Source organism: Ictalurus furcatus, chromosome 29 (genome assembly GCF_023375685.1).
Source record: "Ictalurus furcatus strain D&B chromosome 29, Billie_1.0, whole genome shotgun sequence".
Classification (NCBI taxonomy): Eukaryota; Metazoa; Chordata; class Actinopteri; order Siluriformes; family Ictaluridae; genus Ictalurus; species Ictalurus furcatus.
The window spans coordinates 9518475-9537705 of NC_071283.1; the positions used below are offsets into that span (position 1 = coordinate 9518475).

At 39.2% G+C, this 19231-nt stretch overlaps 1 protein-coding gene across 1 annotated transcript; it reads right to left on the reverse strand.

Moving 5' to 3' along the window:
- Nucleotides 1-1329: 1329 nt before the first annotated feature.
- si:cabz01101003.1 (ubiquitin carboxyl-terminal hydrolase CYLD) lies at nucleotides 1330-18587 on the reverse strand. The gene is made up of 16 exons (XM_053619098.1): nucleotides 18488-18587; nucleotides 17928-18122; nucleotides 17561-17836; nucleotides 17021-17404; nucleotides 14844-14949; nucleotides 14233-14726; nucleotides 13559-13724; nucleotides 11225-11366; nucleotides 10621-10740; nucleotides 9196-9287; nucleotides 9044-9107; nucleotides 8705-8924; nucleotides 5984-6092; nucleotides 5556-5674; nucleotides 5262-5469; nucleotides 1330-2164 (listed from the first exon to the last, which is right to left on the reverse strand). Exons 2-16 carry the CDS (start codon nucleotides 18105-18107, stop codon nucleotides 1980-1982), a joined length of 2865 nt encoding a protein of 954 aa, XP_053475073.1. The 5' UTR covers nucleotides 18108-18122; nucleotides 18488-18587; the 3' UTR covers nucleotides 1330-1979.
- Nucleotides 18588-19231: the final 644 nt, after the last annotated feature.

Sequence of the window (19231 nt, forward strand, 5' to 3'; positions counted from 1 at the left end):
GAAGCAGTATTAAACATAATTTTTCTTAAAGAATTATAATTACCAGCGCCTATTTAACTTGTAATACTGCGTTTTTTAAACACAATACACGAATTCATTAAAAATAATAACTAATATTAAGAGTGGGGTGTATAGTAACCGGTGCGTGTACAGGAAAAAACGTGCGAACGCTATTGCATTTTAAAATATTGTGTGAATATTTAGTACAAAGTGCATATATACTTAATACAGTTTATGAATAACTCTCTAATACAATCTGGGAACAAGACAGAAAGAATAAAGTGGTAAACGGAAGGTAAAACACGAATCTGGCAACTCGTCAGGATCCAATGACGCTATTGTTGGGTAGGTTATTATTTGTAGGTAGTTATCGCCCCCTACTGCACTGGAGACAAACAGCAGTACTACTTCATAACAAGATTAGCGTGAGAAAAATTTCAGTAACAAGCATATCAACTACTCTTACCACACACAATCATGTCGCCTGAGATCCAGATTATACTAGCTGACCCTGTTTAACACGCCCTAAGAATGAGCTAAAGATGAGACGGAAACATTAGATACACAAAAGACAAAGTTCTCAAACGTGTTTGGCTGGTGACCTCATTTTATAGTAGCAATTAGTAGAAATTACAGGCCTATTATTTACAGATTACTGTAAATATCAAAGTCAGGAGATGTACAGGGTGATCTAATAGGGCAGTGGTGGTTTAACAGTTAAAGCTGTGGGTCACTGATCAGAAAGAAAGTTGGGGCTTCAAGCTTCAGCACTGCCAGGCCTCCAAACAAAGTCCTTAACCCTCTGTGCTCCAGGGATGCCAAAATCATCTCTGACCCCAGCTTCCTAACAAGCTGGGATATGCAAAAACACTTTTCTTGACTTTCCCCAATGGGGAATGAATAAAGGTATATGTTATCTTTGGGTGTCCCAAAAATCTCCATACATAGGGGAAATCAACACTTTTTAGCAAAATGTCTTCCAAAATGTTTTATGCGTAGTTATATATATATATATATATATATATATATATATATATATATATATATATATATATCAGAACTTTAAGAATGCCTCGACAAAAGAACGTATTGAACTCATTCTCATGGCTGAATCAGGAAGCTGTCCATCATGATGGGTGAAAATCCCCTGCGTCCCCATCCGCCTTTCAAATGACCCCAAGGTTGAGAACCTGTGTTATGCTCATAAATTAATGTATCAGGCAAACCTACAGTGTAGGTGTAAAATTACAGACTTTATCTAATGTTCATTGTAGAAGTAGTGAATAATGCTACTTTCTTACATATATGTCCAAAAGAAAACAACAGTCATGTTTGAAAAGTAGATTTTATACTCAAAGCATTAAATCAGCTATCAGTTATATACACACCAGTATACTCTCTTCAAGTAGAATACATAAAGACAATACTTTCAGTGAAGACAGGCATGTTTGGGTGTCAGCTGCACTTGCCACAGATCTGGTACAATTTCAACGTGACTGTTAAAAATGTGAAACTGTAGCATTGGAGAAAATCTGAAGGATTAAATATAATGCTGACAGAAGTATGATATAGTGCTGACAGAAGTATGACTACAGATGCAGTCGTGTATGACAGTTACTGTTTAAGATGAATTTAAATACACTGCCAGTAAAAAGGATTTGAAACCTTAAGTTTCTTATGGAATAATGGATAATGGCCAAAAAACAAAAATGTCACACAAATACGTATTCTCAGGCCTTTTCAATGAAATCAAGACGGTTTCTTACTCCTCAATTAATTTAAACATACTCTTTCGAGTTTGTATTTAAGATGAGCCTTGACATTTAACCAACAAGTCTATATAAGGTTCAAAATCCTTTGAGTGTTGGTTTATGTTTTGCAGTATCGGCATGTGATGCACTAAAAGAAGATTCCCGTGTATCTGAAACACTGAAAGCTTGGTGGTGTGTCAGGACAAGCATCACTGCTAGCTCTTTACTTCACTTATACAGGCTCAGTTCAGGACAGTGATAAAGACACATGTAGGCATCGCAGAGCAATCTTCGGACTGGCTCTTTTAGGAAGGCGGAGTCTAAGCGGCTGAGCTCCACCTGTGACAGGCTCAGGTAGCGTCCCACCTCCGGACACGCCCTCACCTGTGGCACGTTGAAGCCGTTCTCCCCTCCTGTCAAAGGCATCAGGAAACCAAAACAAGCGAATCAGAACTTTACTGTTTAAAGGGATTTTAAATAATAGTCAAAAACTGTTGTAATTTATTATACCTGCTGAATTTCCAGTTCTGTTTGGTCAGAAGGTGTTGATTAGGTTTTTATAACAGCAGGTCTGACTTTATTGGTGATGTAACAACTAATCCATGTAAACAAAGGATAATAAGGGGCCTCGTTTATCAAACTGGATACGAAGGCATTTATCCATAAATGTTTGCACAAGAAATGTGATTTATGAAAATCCTGTAAATTCTGAGAAAGTTCGTATTCACTCATGCTCCTGAGTGTGTCAATTTATGCATAAGACGACTAACTAATGTAAACCTTGACTTGATCTACTTCAAATCATATAATCTGCATGGATTACTGTACTTTCATACAGTTGCAATCAAAATTATTCAACCCCCATTGTAAATAAGGTTTATTGTCAAAGTTTACAGGCTTTCAGCTGTTTGCAATGATCAAATCAAACAAAAGCAATTGAAATAGTTCAACACAACGAATGCTTCAAGTGGTTTCCCCAAATTCAACTGAAAATGCAGCTTATAATGATTTCTCCAATTTCAAAATTATTAAACCCCTTCATGGTAAGCATCTTTAGTACTTAGTAGAGCACCATTTTGCTGTTATGACCTGCTGTACACGAGATGCATAGCTTCTGGCAGCGTTCCTGAGGAATCTTAGCCCATTCCTCATGATCAATAGCCTCCAGTTCAGTAATATTCTTGGGTTTGCGTGCTGCACCTGCCTTCTTCAAATCCCACCAGAGGTTTTCTATGGGGTTCAAGTCAGGTGACTGATGGCCCTGTAGAATCTTCCAGGACTTCTTCTGCAACCAAGCCTTGGTGGAATTTGAGGTACGCTTAGGATCACTGTCGTGTTGGAAGGTCCAATGACGCAAAAGCTTCAGCTTCTTCACAGACGACATGAGGTTTTCTCCTAGGATTTCCTGATACTTCAATGAATCCATCTTGCCTTCCACACACTGTAGGTTTCCAGTGCCAAAGGATGCAAAGCAGCCCCAGAGCATCACCGAGCCACCACCATGCTTGACTGTGGACAGGGTGTTCGTTCTTCATTCTTCTTCCTCCAGACATACTGCTGATCCACCGTGCTGAGAAGTTCCAGTTTTGTTTCATCGCTCCACAGAACAGAATTCCAAAACTTCTGTGGTTTATTTAAATGAGTTTGAGCCGACTTTCCTTGTGCTTTTGGGTCAGTAGTGGTGTACGTTTTGGAGTTCTGGCATGGAAACCTTCTGCGTTTAGTACGCGCCACACTGTGCTCACTGAAACCTCAGTGCCTGTTGCCACCAAGTCTTGCTGCAGGTCTTTTGCATTCACTCGAGGGTTTTTCACAACCTGCCTTCTCAGAAATCTCCTTGCAGCCACTGATAGCGTCCTTTTTCTGCCCCATGCAGGTATTTCATGTATGTTCTGCCCCTAAACAGTTCAGCTATCTCATGAATTTTCTACCCCTAGCCGGTTCAGGTATTTCATGTGTTCCAGCTCAAGCACACCTGGTGCAACTAATGAAGCGCTTGATTAGTTGCATCAGTTGTGCTTGAAAACAACTGTTTTGCATATTTGTGCTGTTGTGAGGGATTCTATTCAGGGGGTTGAATAATTTTGAAACTGGAGAAATCATTATAAGTTGCATTTTCAGTTGAATTTGGGGAAACCACTTGAAGCATTCGTTGTGTTGAACTATTTCAATGGCTTTTGTTTGATTTGATCATTTCAAACAGCTGAAAGTCTGTAAATTTTGACAATAAACCTGATTTACAATGGGGGTTGAATCATTTTGATTGCAACTGTATATGGAATATACTGTTAACTTTAAACTGCTTAATTTTTATTACGTTTACAGAATTTAGCAGACACCTTTAGCGACTTACAGAAGTGCTTTGGACTCTCGATCAAAAACACATCCTAATACTAGTTCCCTGGAGCAGTGAAACCATCATGTAAACCAGTTGATTCAAATGACTGGAATTAATTAAAGAATATAAAGCCAACACAAACCCACAAAACCACACGAATAAAGCTAATCAATCAATTTTGACAAAAGTATGAGCAGAGGATGCATATGGCCTTAAAGCTGTAAACATATGCCTTGAATAGTATTATTAATAATATATATTGTTAAATATTTTTATTTTATTATTTATATAAGTGAGTCAAAAGAATTTCCACTTCTGTTTTTCAGGCTTTACCTTGAACGTTCACTTCCAGTCAAAAAACTTCCACTTCTGTTTTTCAGGCTTTACCCTGATCGAAAGATTCGTGCTCACAGCCGTCTGCGCACTTCAACTTTTATGGAATGGAGTTTTGTGGATTTCACAAAATGCAAATCAGCTGTGTGTCAGGAACATGCTTTATAATTTACAGGCAATTGGCATTCTTCAGCATACATACGCAAGTACGAAGAAAACCGGCATTTCTGAAAGTTTGTTAAATCCAGCGGAAATGTTTCGTTTGGTTCGGTTTACGCAAACATTTACAACCTTTACTGAAAGGCCCCAGTAACTGACTAAAAACGTGTTGTTTGTGAACACAGAATATCGTCTAATCGTCAATATGATGACGTTTCTGGTGACTGCGCTTTGTAACAGTCAGTACAGTTTTCTGCCACAGGAGATTTTTCTTTTTCATTATTAGTTTCAAGCTAGAGAGAAAAAACGAGGCTGGTGAAGGAAGAACTTACTTGAAGTACTAATACACAATTGTACTCAGTACATTATGTAAATATCAGAATAATAAATTTGAGGTGTTTGGGAAAACGTATGGATACACTGACCAACAAGGCAGCTACAAAACGATACATTCTGTTTCCTCAGCATGTTAGATTGAAATGTCAGTCTCTATCAAAAACAGACTATTAAAATGCTTCATTTGGTTGAAGGTGATCAGTCAGAAGAACTCTGTATTGATTTTCAGTGACTCCTCCCACTAAGGGTACAAAGTAAACCCAAACCACGGCAGCAAAATGCCCTGCAGAGCATAATATAGACGCCGTTCTTTCCTTTACTTTGTCACCGGTCTAATTTCTTACCCTCTCTATCAGCCATACTGTCGAAGAAGAGCCAGTCGGTAGGGAGGGGCCCGTGCTTGACAAAGCTCACATAGTGACTGGTCTCAATACACGTCACAGCGAAGAGAGTTAATTGCTGGCGAGCTCCATGAACCGGTCCCTCCCATGTGCCCTTGGGCATTCTGACCTTGATGGGTTTGTGCATCTGGCGCTTCTTGTGGGCGTGAACCTGACATGGAGAAATGCAAATCAACATGTTAACTGGGTGATAGGACAGGTAGAAAAAAAAAATAGATTTTCAAGACATATGCATACTTGTGCATTGCAGGTGTTGCAAAACTGTTTTAACTGGCCAGGTGTGATGTCCAGATCCTCATAACACTGTGAACACTCCCACTCTGCCACCGACTGACATATACTACACTGTCGAAGCGCTAGAGGGAAGAGTAGAGGATTCAGTCTGATAGTCTAGCTTCGGTTCCATATTGGTGTTTCGACAGGATTTTTCTTCAGCAATATAAGACAGAACAATTTAAAATGTTCTCATTAAGTACTAATGTAATTGAGCAGTATGAGTAATTTATTATATCCAGTATAATAGAATAAGGAATAGTATAACAGTAAATAGTGTTATAAAACAGTGATCTTCTTAAATGTTTTAATATGTACTACTGTAAATAAATGAATAGTTTTAGTATGATTTAATATAACGAAAAAAAAAAACGCATAGAAAACATTCTCACTCTCATCCAGAAGGTCAGTGATGTCGAGTGTGAGGGACGGCAGAATGGCGTCAAACATCTTAAACTCTTTACCAAAGCGTGGCATGAGCAGAGGAAGACAGGATGGAGCCTGATTATCAAAACAGAGAAAGTGAATTATTCAGCACCTGCTCTGAGAACAAACTGAAGAGAATACTTTTAATATGATTTTTTTTTTATTTTACATAGGACCTTTCATTTATTCAAGATGCAGTATATAAAAAAAGTGAAAAATTATTAGAATAAAAAATAAAACTAAATTAATTAAAAATAAAAATAAAAACTAGGTACGACTGGGAGTGAGCGAAAAGAAAAAAGTTCTCTGTATATATGGAGATTGATATTTTCATCATTACACATTATGCATCACAATATTTACACTGAGATATTTATGAACAAATTACCAAAACATAAAGAATATAAACAATGTCTACAAAAAGTACATTTAACAATGAACAGGAGAAAAAAACTGGCAGTTGCTACAATTTTAAACGTCCAATCAGCCGCTTCTGATAACGAAATGGATTAATTTCAAAGTCCAGACGATACTCATTACACTCGATACTCAGGATGTATGTTGTGACGTTGATATCGTAGTGTCATTCTGTCAGCCCTCAGTACAAAAAGGGATTTAAAATGGAGTACAAAAAGTAAATAAATCCAAGGACATGATGAAATGACTAAAAAACATTAATCCATATGTATTACGCTCAATTTATTATTATAGAGTTATTTATCTTTAAAAAAAAAAGCTTCGTAATCAGTATCCAATAGGAAAAATGCATGTACTAATGAGAGGAGATGAAAACAAACGTAAGGCATTAAACAATTGGACCCACTGACAGGTTCTTGGAGTTTAAGGGGTTATAAAAGAGCTTTCATTAACCCTCTTACCCCTTAGTTCCCACAGTATTATGTCCCACAACCCTATATTCCCCATAGAAATAGCACGCCAACCCTGAGTTCCCAGGCCAAAATGGGCCCCAAAAAATCAACATTTTAATTTTAACATTTTTAGGCCTTGAAACAACTTATAATAATGTATTTGTGTAATATTACTTGAAAATGAAGCAGTTCAGTGTTTTTACTCCACTTAGAGCACAATTCTTAACTAGAGAAATGACGAAAAATGCTCGCTAAAATCCTTATACTCATTTAGAAGTACCATATGAGCATCAGCGTGGTCAATGCCTTTGAATAAATTCAAGTAAATAATAAATAAATAAATAAATGCATTTTAGCGCCAAAGGTCAAGTTTCTGGTGATAATCAGACCAGCAGGTAGTGTTTTCACGAATGCACAGAAATGGTCCCGTTATGACTCCAGACCCCTGCAGTGTCAGTCACACTGGTTGATGCTGAAGATGAAGACGAATCAGGGTCTGAATCAGGAGAGTTTGCGTCTCTATCAGTTTCGGTTTCAACATCGCCTGAACTTTCACTGCTGTCACTATCTAGAATCCTCGCTCTCGCCTGTGTAACTGTGTATGTTTTCTTTTTTTTTTTTTTCACTGTTTTAGATGTACCTGTGTTCACTGTAGGTGTAACGTTAGCTGGAACACGATTAGCTTTTCGCTTTGGCATTTTTAGTTCACTTCTTCTATTACACCAATATTCACGCTTGGATCTTCATCGTAATGCCGGCGTAATAACGTAATCACGTCGTGACGTCATGAACTTTCCGGGTTAAAAAATAATAATTAAATAAGTAAGGAATCATAGCAGAGTAATGCTGGTACACCGGCCTTACGGGGATAACGTTTACATTGTAAAGGCGCTATATCGGCCTTACGGGTATTTGGCATAGACGACCAAGCCGGTATATCGTCCTTACGGGAATAGATCAAAGACGGGCAAGCCGGTTTTTCGGCCATACGGGGTAAGAGGGTTAAAGCTGCTGTAATCTGAGTTAGCCTTGACCCTTGATCCACCTTTGTTGGTAGGTGTTGTGTGCTAGAAGGTGGGAATTTGCAAATAACCACATTAGGAGAAAAAGGAAGGGGGGGGGGGGGGATAAAACTGCTGTTGCCGACCTTGCTACCAGTCCATCCTCTTTCATAATCTTTACGTAAGCCTCTCTTCAAAGCCGCACCGTAGTTAAATTCAGCAGACATCAAAGCATTTTTTGTCTGGCTAACTGATGTCATAATGTACAGTTTTGGACCATAAAGAGAGACATCTCTCAAATCTTTCTGTTAGTTTTTTGAAGTCAAAGCTGTAATCAGCGACTGTGGAACCAGCCGTTAAGGTCGATGTTGCTTTGGCTCCTGTTCATTTGTAGTCTGTGCTTTTATGTAGCGACAATGCACGGACAAAATAACTGGCATACCGAGAAGACTGATTAAAGCAAGACCATGTACGCTGTTAAAATCATGTCTGAAGCCTACAACCTCTCTTTTCCATATCTCGTTTTACTATAATAGAGTTTGACAGATTGTTGAACAGGCCTCAAAGAGTGTTACAGTAAAAACATGAAGTCCATTGTGACGGCTACAGGTTCTGAAGGGGTTAAAAAGTAAAGCAGCTTTAAGATTGATTTTGAAATGTTAACTAATACGCATTTTTAAAAAAAAGGTCTGCTTCACTTCTTGTGACAAACAGTATGCTCTAGAAGTAAATGCACTGATACTAGATCAGACACGATTAAAATCCACGAGTCACATTTATTAAAAAAAATAAATAAAAGCGAGTCAGTTGCCTTTACCTCTGTGAATTTAAGCCCAGAATGCATGAAGGAGGATTCCAGCAGTGTCTGCACACTGGCAACCCTCATGAGTCCAACTGAGGGTGAGGACAGAGGGATTGGGGAGAGACAGGGCGAGAGAGAGGGCGAGAGAGGAGAACGAATAGGTGAGGATGGACAGGGCAGCGTAGGAGGGAAAAGTTGATAAATGTGGCATTCCTGTGGCTCCTGGCTCGAAGATCTAGATGAGAAAAGAAGCATAAAGAAGCAAAAAGTTAATGATGAAAGGAGGAGGAGGAGGAGTAAAAGACAAACATGTACATTATGGAGAAGGGATCAAAGTTGGGAAGGGTTTTTAACCTAATCTTCAGAAGTGGCTCCACCCGGAGGAGCTGGAAAAGCTTGTTGAGGAATTCTTCAGGATCTGAGACACATACCATACACAAAGAATCCTGTTAGACTCGTCCTGGGAAGTAAAGACTGGCTCTGTTTTTATTTGTCTTTAACTCTACCTTTCTCTTCATTAGTAAAGCCTGCATCTGTAGTCTCAGCTTCCAGAAGCTTCCGTAATGCCATAGTCTTACTGGCACACACGTATCCAAACCTAATTGTGTATACAGTGTTATTATTAAAAATCTTCAAATCTTGAGAACATAATCCAAGGCCACGTTCACACTGCAAGTGTCATTTTTTAGGCGAGGCTGTTCACATACTCATCGGATGTGTCCTATATTCAACACTAATCCCAACAGGTCACAGCCCTGAACTGACCCATGTTTAATAAAAGCAATATTAAATAAAAACAGCAATGCTCCACCTGGCATGTCTGTTAGCGGATGCAATCTTCAAAATCATTATGAAATTAAGATGGTGAAATCTGAGCTGCGTGTTGAGTATTGCTATATGAAATAAGAACGATGCTGCTGTGGTTAAAGAGCTAAATAGCAACAACTACTGATTAAGTGTCTGCATGCATACGTGATATTACAGTGAATGCTGACTGTAGAGTCTGACTGAAGCGAACATGGTTTCTACCCTTTTTAGGAAATAATTTCCAGGAAGTTTCTCGAACAGTTTGCATGACTTATAGACAGCTGTTCTCACGAAAGGTCATTACAGAATGATTCACATCTGCCATCATCCTTAATATTAAAGTCAACAATACAATCCCTAATGACGCCAAATCGACTAAAACACACACACACACACACACACACACACACACACACACATCCTACTATAAACTATTCCTCAACCCATTACCATCTGATCACAAGTTTTCATGAAATACTAGACTAAATGGTCTGCACTTATATAGCGCTTTTTTCCAAAGCGCTTTTCACGGTGTCTCATTCACCCATACACACACACACTCACACACTCACACACTCATGGTAGCAGAGCTGCCATGCAAGGCGCTAGCTTGTCATCGGGAGCAACTTGGGGTTCAGTGTCTTGCCCAAGGACACTTCGGCATGTGGAGTCATGTGGGCCAAGAGTCGAACCGCCAACCCTACGATTAGCGGACAACCCGCTCTACCACCTGAGCCACAGCCGCCCAGACTAGTCTCTTTAGCAAGAGTGATTATGTGATTATAAAAAAAAGCTTTTACTTTACTTTAAATTTAAATTTAAATTACTTTACTTTACTTTAAATTTACTTAATGTACGTAGATTAACTCTGTTGTATGATGAGACATAGATTGTTATTTTAATTGATGTTATTCTCTGCTCACATCACAGAGACTGTACACGTACTAACATTCCTAAGACAATTTTTCACAGCGTACAGATATGTCCTTGGATTTCAGTAGCGTATGTGAAAAACTAAATGTCAGATTCTATGTCAATTTCATACGAGAAATTTCGCTTGCTTTTCCCCTGCAGTGTGAACTTAGCCCAAAATGCATCTCTTTCTATTACACAAACATGCGAACCTGCGTAAAGGATTGACAATTTCACAGCGCAGTAGTTCCTGAGCATCTTTGCTTCGGTGGCCATCTTCGTTGCAGGGCCAAAACAAAACCCAGTCGACTGAACTGCAGCACGAGAACAGACTGAAGGAAGCAGAGGGAGTGAAATTATTCTCCTACAATCACAAAAATCACTCAATAAACAGCAGAAATCATCACCATCACAAAAAAGTTATATCTATTTACTGCTCAGGTATAAATATGCACAGGTATAAATATTCCTATAAATATATAAAGAATTCCTTGGTGCCCTTTGATCAGGGGATATATTCTGTTCCCTGTTTGTGTGCCATCGTTAGATGACTGGGTCAAATCCTGCTTTGGGGCAGGGGTAGCTCAGTGGGTAAGACATTGTACTAACCTCTAGCCTGGTTAAATCTGAATAATTATTCTCAGCCTAACCTTCATAACATCTCCTTAAATGAAACACACATTTTTTGTAATTCAACAAAGTCACATTTGTTTTGCAATAACAACACAATCCTGAAATGAACTGGTTAAAAAAAAAAAGTTTAAACCCGAAACCAAGACATTGGTTTAGTTGGAAGGCAACAGACGTGACTCTCACCTGAAGAGTGATGCATCCAGGTAGCAGGAGTTGAGATGGCCCTGGATGCCTTTCTTAAAGCCTTCGTACAAATGCCGAGCCTCCTGACCCAACAAGGGTGGTGTGTTCTCTTCCACACGCTTACTGCCCCATTCTGCAAATGCTGAAATTCATACATAAACACAAACATCTTTTGGAACTGAATCAAAAACAATTACTAATATATACACTTCCAATCAAAAGTTTGGAGACAATTGACTGAAATGTTTCTCATGATCTTAAAAATCTTTTGATCTGAAGGTGTATGATTAAATGTTTGAAATCAATGACTACGTTTACATGGACAGCAGTAATCTAATTATTGACCTTACTCTGAGTAAGATAATAATGTGATTAAGGTGTTTATATGAGTCGCTTTTAGAATACTCCTCTCATGTACCCATTTTACATGTTATAGAACATAATTAGATTAACGGCACACATCATTACGTCACCGCGCCACACCGTCCCTCCAGAATTTCACGTATCAACATACAGTTCGTCTTCGTTGTGGTACCGTAAACAATTTTGGGTGTTTTTATTTAAATTTTTTTATGAACGCTTTAAGTGCAATTATTATTTGTCATGCTGTATGTGCAAATAGACAACTGCTTGAAGCCGTGGGCTGCGTCCCAAACCGCGTACTTACCGTCTATATAGTAGCCGAGATACATGTATTTTTCCCTACTACAGACCTATAGTAGGCAAGTATGTGGTTTGGGACGCTGCCGTGCTCTCTTGTTCGCCGTAAAATGTTGAGCACTGCCGTCTGTGATAGTGTCCTGTCGCAAAATGCAGTGAAAACTCTCACACAACATTAACAATGTGATTAAGGTGTTTACATGTCTGTAATACACGTCCATAACGTGACTAAAACAGGAGTACCCCACATGTCTTAATTCAATTAGTGCTTACTTCGAGTATGACCTTAATCAGATTAAGGTAATTAAAAATTGCTGTTAACATGGTAGTTTCTTAATCACAGTATTGTCTTAATCGGGGTAATAGTGGATTATTGTTGTCCATGTAAACACACTGAATGTTGTACCAACATATTAATTTCTTTCATTAGAAAACTAGCATTATATTTACCAAATAAATATTTTTTTAATGCCTGACTTGGAGAGAAATATTACGAAAACCAGCCAATAAGTGTCCAGCGTAGGTGGGAACTCCTTTAATACTGTTTGAAAAAGCATCTCAGGGGAATTCCTCAAGAAATCGGGTGAGAAAATGCCAAGAATACATTTCTGGAAATTCTAGGCAAAAAAGGGTGTCTACTTTGAAGATGCCAAAATATTAAAATGATTTCGATTTATTTTGCATTTTCTATGACAACATAATTCCCATAGTTCCAGTTGTGTTCTTCCAGAATTTTGATGACTTCATTATTATTCTAAAATGTGGAAGAATTTTAGGAAAGATGTGTGTGTGTGTGTATATATATATATATATATATATATATATATATATATATATATATATATAGCATACTCAATACACAGATATCCTGTTGTTTAATAGATCTCCTGCACAATCGAGCCTGTGTGCAGAAGACCTATTAAACTTCTATACAGAAACCCAAAGTCAGTTAATATTTGTCGAGCTTCCTCTGAAGGTTAGAGAAGTTGAATGGCCAAAATTTTTAACTATCTAGCCAGCAATTTCTGTCTAATAATAAAAAATGTGTCTAGCAAAATCAATAAAACTAAAATAAAAAGAAAAGCATTGAATGGATAGATATCTACTCTATATAGCCAAAAGTTTGTGGACATCTGACCATCACACCCACGTGTGAGCCTTCCTCAAACTGCTGCCACAAAGTTGGAAACACAGTATTGTCTAGAACGTCTTTGTATGCTGTAGTATGACAATTTCCCTTCACTAGAACTACGAGGCCAAACCTGGTCCAGCATGACAATACCCCTGTGCACAAAGTGAGCTCCATGAAGACACGGTTTGCCAAGGGTGGCGTGGAAGAACTCGAGTGGCCTGCGCAGAGCTCTGACCTCAACCCCACTGAACACCTTTGGCATGAACTGGAAAGCAGTCTGTGCTTCTCATCCGACATCAGTGTCTGACCTCATTCTTGTGGATGAATGGGCAAATCCCCACAGCAACACTCCAAAATCTAGTGGCGGTTATTATAACAGCATAGGAGAACTAAATCTGGACGGGGATTTTCAAAAAGCACGTATGGTCAGGCCACAAACTTTGGATGGTTTAGTGTTCGGTCAGTCTATCCTACAAAACACGTTCCAGTCTGCACGGTGCAAAAAGAACTCTGTGCAAGCCATCCTCAAACCACACACTCACCAATCGAATTGCAGCGCTCCACCTGATTGATCGGCGCCTCAGGGACAGGAAATCTGGAGTCTCGCCTACAGTTACGTAGTTTGATGAACAGCCCCTTGTTAGGGGGGCAACGGAAATGACGCTCCCCAAGGTAGCTGCCGTCCGTGGCAGCAGTCAACTCCTGGTCCTAAGAGGGGAAAAAAAACAAACAAACAAAAAAAAAACCAGGTTCCCTGATAAATTATCAATTCATTGTGCCTGTGAATCAACTAGAGGTGTGATATCATGGACTACTGTAATAAAGAATTTGTTACAGCATTAACATTATGCAAAGCAGTATAGATGCAATAATGTCAAGAAATTTTATACCATGGTGTGTCCGATGAAATAAGCTATAAAACAGAAGCATCGTTCCCGCATCTTTAAAATGACATTTAAAAAAACACTGTCGCAGTTTTTATAAAGAATTTTGTTTCAAATAATTTATTATGTGCCACCGATGCTATAATATTGAGGACAAATTTATCCATATTTTTAAAAAAGTACCATTGAAATCACAGTTCTACGGCACACTATAAACAAACCTAATTACTGTTTTATATTACGTGCCATAAAATGTCTACCAGTACATGACATATATGCTAGTTTTGCCCACCAATAGTACCAAGTTTAAAATATAAACTCCAAAGTCGTACCAGTTCAATGCCAGCTACTGGTTCTGAAATTCCATCGATGTATCCAATCCACCGAATGACTCCGAAAAGTGGTGGGTCATTCACCTCGACCATAGACCCAACCTCTAACCACATATTAGCCTCTGCTTTCTCTGGAATGAGTGGAGAGGGTGGATTATGAAATCCATTTGAAGTATGCAGCTGGTCAACGGAGGGTGAAAGGGCTTGTGGCTTAATAGGTGGAACAGGAGGTGGTTTGAGTGCAGATTTAACAATCGGGGCAGGAGGAGGTTTTAAAGGAACTTTTGAAGCATTTGATGGAGCTGGAGGTTGTAGAGCGGATTTAGCCATGGCTAGCATGGAAGGCTCTATCAACAGTCTAGGGTTGTGGCTGGAATTGGTGGGTATTGTCGTCTGTGGAAGGTGCCTGCTACGTGTGGGTGAAGGCGGCTGAAGGGGGTTTTTGGAGGAAGGAAGTGGAGGGATTTCTGGAGTTGTGCGCTCTGACCTCGTTTCTAAAAAATGTGGAAGGAAAGAAAACACATTACTGGTGTTTAATTTTAAAGCTTTACAAATGGCTCCATGCACTGAATTTCACCACTTTGCATCATTCTGTTTGAACTCAGTATTACCTGCAACCACTTTGGAGAGGGGAAGAAGGTGGCCGTATTCAGGAGACGGAATGGAGCACAGCTTGTAGCTCTTATAGTAACCATTCCAGTTTCCTACTGGGTTGTCCTAAAGAGACACACACAAAGCAACACTTACAACACTAATAGCTATACTTGGTATGAACTGATAATGCTATTTTCACCACAGCGCTGTTGAATTCTCAAATCTGACTGATCAGGAGGTGTTGAGTTTTCTATGACAACAGCTCTGACAGTAGTGCTGGCTGTAATTCAAATGACAAGTTTATATTAATGCGCTCGTTCTAATAGAATATCGTTTGTATAGTCCACGTAATCAATGGCTAATAATAAACTGATTTAAAAATGTGCTATTTATGAAAGAGAAATGTGTAATTGTTTATTTGGTGAAGCTTTTGGTAAGGTGACGTTGTTGGAAGGAATTTCCTATTTCAGTGCTTTCTAACAGTCAGTAAGATTTTCCACCACAGGAAAGTCTTCATGACCGAGGACTTTGCACTTTCTGGTTTCTCTGTAATATGACTTGCTTGTATCCTGTGGTTTAAGAGAAACAAAACACTTTGGGATGTTCTGTTATAGGAAAATATTCAACTTCAGGGTAGGAACGGCTTTGTATCAGGCCACATCACATCACTCTACCGTTGATTATTTTCCTATAACAGCACACTCTGTTGTGTTTTATTCCTTACCTATTCAACATACACCATATTATTATTGTGGATATTCATTTAAAAGATTTTAAAACACCATTTCAAGCTTTATCAACCACATCTGTAGTGTATACACTATAGAATAGTCAACACTTCCCCTCTATTGTTGAAAAGAACAGAAAACTTGTTGACTGAAATCTGGACTACATTTTCAAATGAAGAATTCATGTTTTATGTTAGAAATGTATTTACAGTCCCCTCCAAAAGTATATGAACAGACATACATACATACATACATATATACATATATATATACATACATATACATATATATATATATATATATATATATATATATATACACACACACACACATACATATTATATATATTCATATCCACACACACACAGCTCTCACAATTATTGGGTCATCAACTTCTGCAGTTTTCCTTGACTGACATATTGTCTGGTTATTAGTACACCAGTGGTTTCTTTTTTTTTTTTCCAGGACTATCCACATTGTTGTATTGGCTATACTCAATGCTTGTGCAATGGCTCTGATCAATTTTCTCAGCTTCAAAATGGCTTGCCTTTCTTCCATTGACAGCTCTCTGGTCTTCATGTTGGTTTATCCTTTTTAATAACAAATGCAGTTTCATAGGTGAAACCCAGGGTTGCATGACCCAATTTCGGCCAAGCTGGTTGGATGATGGATGGAGGGCCTCATATTTCTCTCAAGAATATTCTGGTATAAAATGGAATCATTGTCTCAATTTCTGTAAGTTTCTGTAAGTTTCCCAAAACAAGCTCAAATCATCACCCCTCCACCACCTTGCTTGCTTGTGGTGAATTTGCTGGGACCCCCACTCCTGGGATGACTAGCAACAGTCTTGAAAATGCTCCATTAGTAAACAATCCTTCTCACTGTAGAATGGTGAATTTCACATAGTTTGGAGATGGCTTTTTTTAAATAACTTTTCCCAGATAGATGAGCAGCAGTAATTGCTTTGCCGGATCATGGCTAATGTCCTTTCTTCTTGGCGTGATGTAGAGACACACCTAAGTTCTTGAGAACACCAAACTGCCTATATAAAAGTTCTGCTTTTATAGAGGTAGTCACAACTTCTTGATGATTAACTAATCTTATGCATTTCTTTAGTAACACCCGGCTGCTAATTACTCTCTTATCGATTGTGGAAGTAGTCAAGGTGTACTTCTTTCTCTCCCCAACCTGGTTTCTGCATGTTGGTTTACTTTTTTGGAAAAAAAATTACACGTTGAAATCTGTTGTGTGTTTTGTTGTCACCTGAGGTTATCTGTTTATACAAGTTGGTGAGGACCACACAAAGTTATTTAGGCTCTGATAAGTAAAATGATAAAACTGGAGCATGTACTTTCTTTTCCCCAGGATTGTAGGAATTATTAGAATAAAACATTTTTATATGAACATTATCATAATAAAGCATATATTTATCCAATATTCAATAATTATACTCAGCTTTCACACACCAGCAAAACTCCCACATACACTCCTCCTGATGATGTACGGCCAGGAAGCTGCCCACAGTACTGCACCGTGCCCCAATGATACACCTTGTCTTGGGCGAAGCAGGCCCTCTGCCCCACCTGCAGCAGAGTATTAGCTGGCACAGATTCTGCCGAACGTGCTAAGACACTAACTGGATTTGGGACATTACTAGAACTCTGGCTGTTCGGGCTGGGTCTGTTTATTTCAGTTTGTTGAGGATCATTATCACCAGAACTGCTGCTTCGGGTAGGTCGGTGTGTTGTGATATCGCTGACTGACACAAAAAGGGCACACTGTTCAGGGCATGTGAAAAGCTGGTGTCCTTTGTAGCTTCCATTACCGTTGCCCCTCCCTGCTGCCGATCCCTGGGGGGGAGAGAGAGGGGGAGAGAGGGAGGGGGAGAGAGGGAGGGGGAGAGAGAGAGACAAGATAACTTCAATCATAATCTACTTGGAATTGCTTTGGAAATACTACAATGTCAAAATTCATCCTCCATTTGCAGGAAAAGTTAAGATGTTTACTTTTAGTTGGACCCCAAAATACACAGCTCCGCTTCCTCGCATCAAGGGCCCGCGATAACGAAGCTCAGCATCAGCCAGGTCTACTGACTGGCCACACCGCACTAGCACGGGCGTCCCCAGGGGCAAACTGGCCAATCTGGTAAGCCGGTGAGGTTTGGAGAGCAGTTTGAAGCGCAATTCAAGGTCAGTGATAGGCTCCAGCAAGCCAGCCTGCTCAGTAGATATTTCATTTAATAAGTGCTTATCAAGCTTCACCATAGTTCCATTGTCTACAACCTGCAAAAATTGGAAATAGTGAAAACATGTGTGCTCAATCATGGTTTTGGGTCTGTGAAAGTTCATAAGTGAGGAGTAATTAGCATCTTACCTTTACCCATAAAAAGTCCCCTCTTCCAACGCGCTCCCCTCCTCCCTCTTGCTCCTGGCACAGATTCCCCTTCTGCAGCCGAATGGTACCATCCAGGTGGTCTTGTACTTTGTGGTCGGACGTCAGTATGTACATTTTAGAGGGGCGTCGCCTCCTGTTTTGTGGCGTGACGGCCGACATGGTAAAAGTAACTCACTGTATACATATATACGCGACATGGAAAAGTCAGAGTTGTTCGAAAAGCTGTGACTTACAACATAAACAACGCTGTCAGTTTGAAACTCATGGAAACTGACCAGTATTTAAATTATATAACAGGTAACGTCTGCCTACTGACCATTAATGAAATGTCGTTAAACTTTCTGTCCGCACGAGCCCAGCCTGATGCTGTCTCGCGACTTAACGCTATTTATTTAGCAACCAGGCTAACTTTGAGATTTTTCGGACACATAGCAAAAGCTTGATGAAAAGGTTCAGAAAGTTGCGGCTGTGTCAGAGTGACCTGGTCTAATAAACCTACGAGCAATAACAGTTCTTTAACATTTTCCAAAGTTACTTACCAATATCGACATCACCGTGAATTAAACTTTGGTACCTCAGAGCAGGGGGAGAGAGAGAGAAAAAAACGAAAACAGGAAACGAAATGATGGACAACAAAGAACACCAATCAGGAAAAGGGTAAGTTTTTGTCAGCCAATCAGAAAGAAGGGGAAGGACGAGATTAGTGATTTTGAGGGAAATTCCACTATTGCGTTACTGTGAAAGTATAAATCAGTACATCCGCTGAACAAGGTGATGTTCATGCTTTAAAAAACACTTACCCATTTTTTTGTGCTATTTTAATTAATGATTATAATTTGTAATGAGGTGATAGCGGTGAAAATCACCATTATTTGGACATTTACAATGGTTAACTGGAGACTGAGTGGGTTTAAATATGATGCCAATCACTGTTTACATGCTTCTCAATGTTTAATCAATGTTTATACAATTTTCTTTGTGTTTAGTAAAATTGATTTCTGTTGAACATTTTGTAGTTTGCATAAATGAATTATTTCAGAAAATTAGGAATATAAGTCATCTTCTACACTTTATCCTTCCATGTCACAGGGAACCTGAAGCCTATCCCAGGGGGAATGGGGCACAAAGCCGGGTACAATGCCAATCCATCGCAGGGCACAATGACACACACATTCACACACCCATTCATACACTACGGACACTTTTTGGACATGCCAATCAGCCTACAACGCATGTCTTTGGACTGGGGGAGGAAACCGGAGTACCCGGAGGAAACCCCACAG

Excerpts from the sequence above, each read along its gene's own strand:
- si:cabz01101003.1 (XM_053619098.1), bottom strand. The coding sequence starts at position 18,107 with ATGTCGGCCGTCACGCCACAAAACAGGAGGCGACGCCCCTCTAAAATG. Across the intron at positions 9,108-9,195 it reads CTTTACTAATGAAGAGAAAG|ATCCTGAAGAATTCCTCAAC; the intron begins GTAGAGTTAAAG and ends TATGTGTCTCAG. Across the intron at positions 5,675-5,983 it reads CACTGACCTTCTGGATGAGA|CGCTTCGACAGTGTAGTATA; the intron begins GTGAGAATGTTT and ends TCTTCCCTCTAG.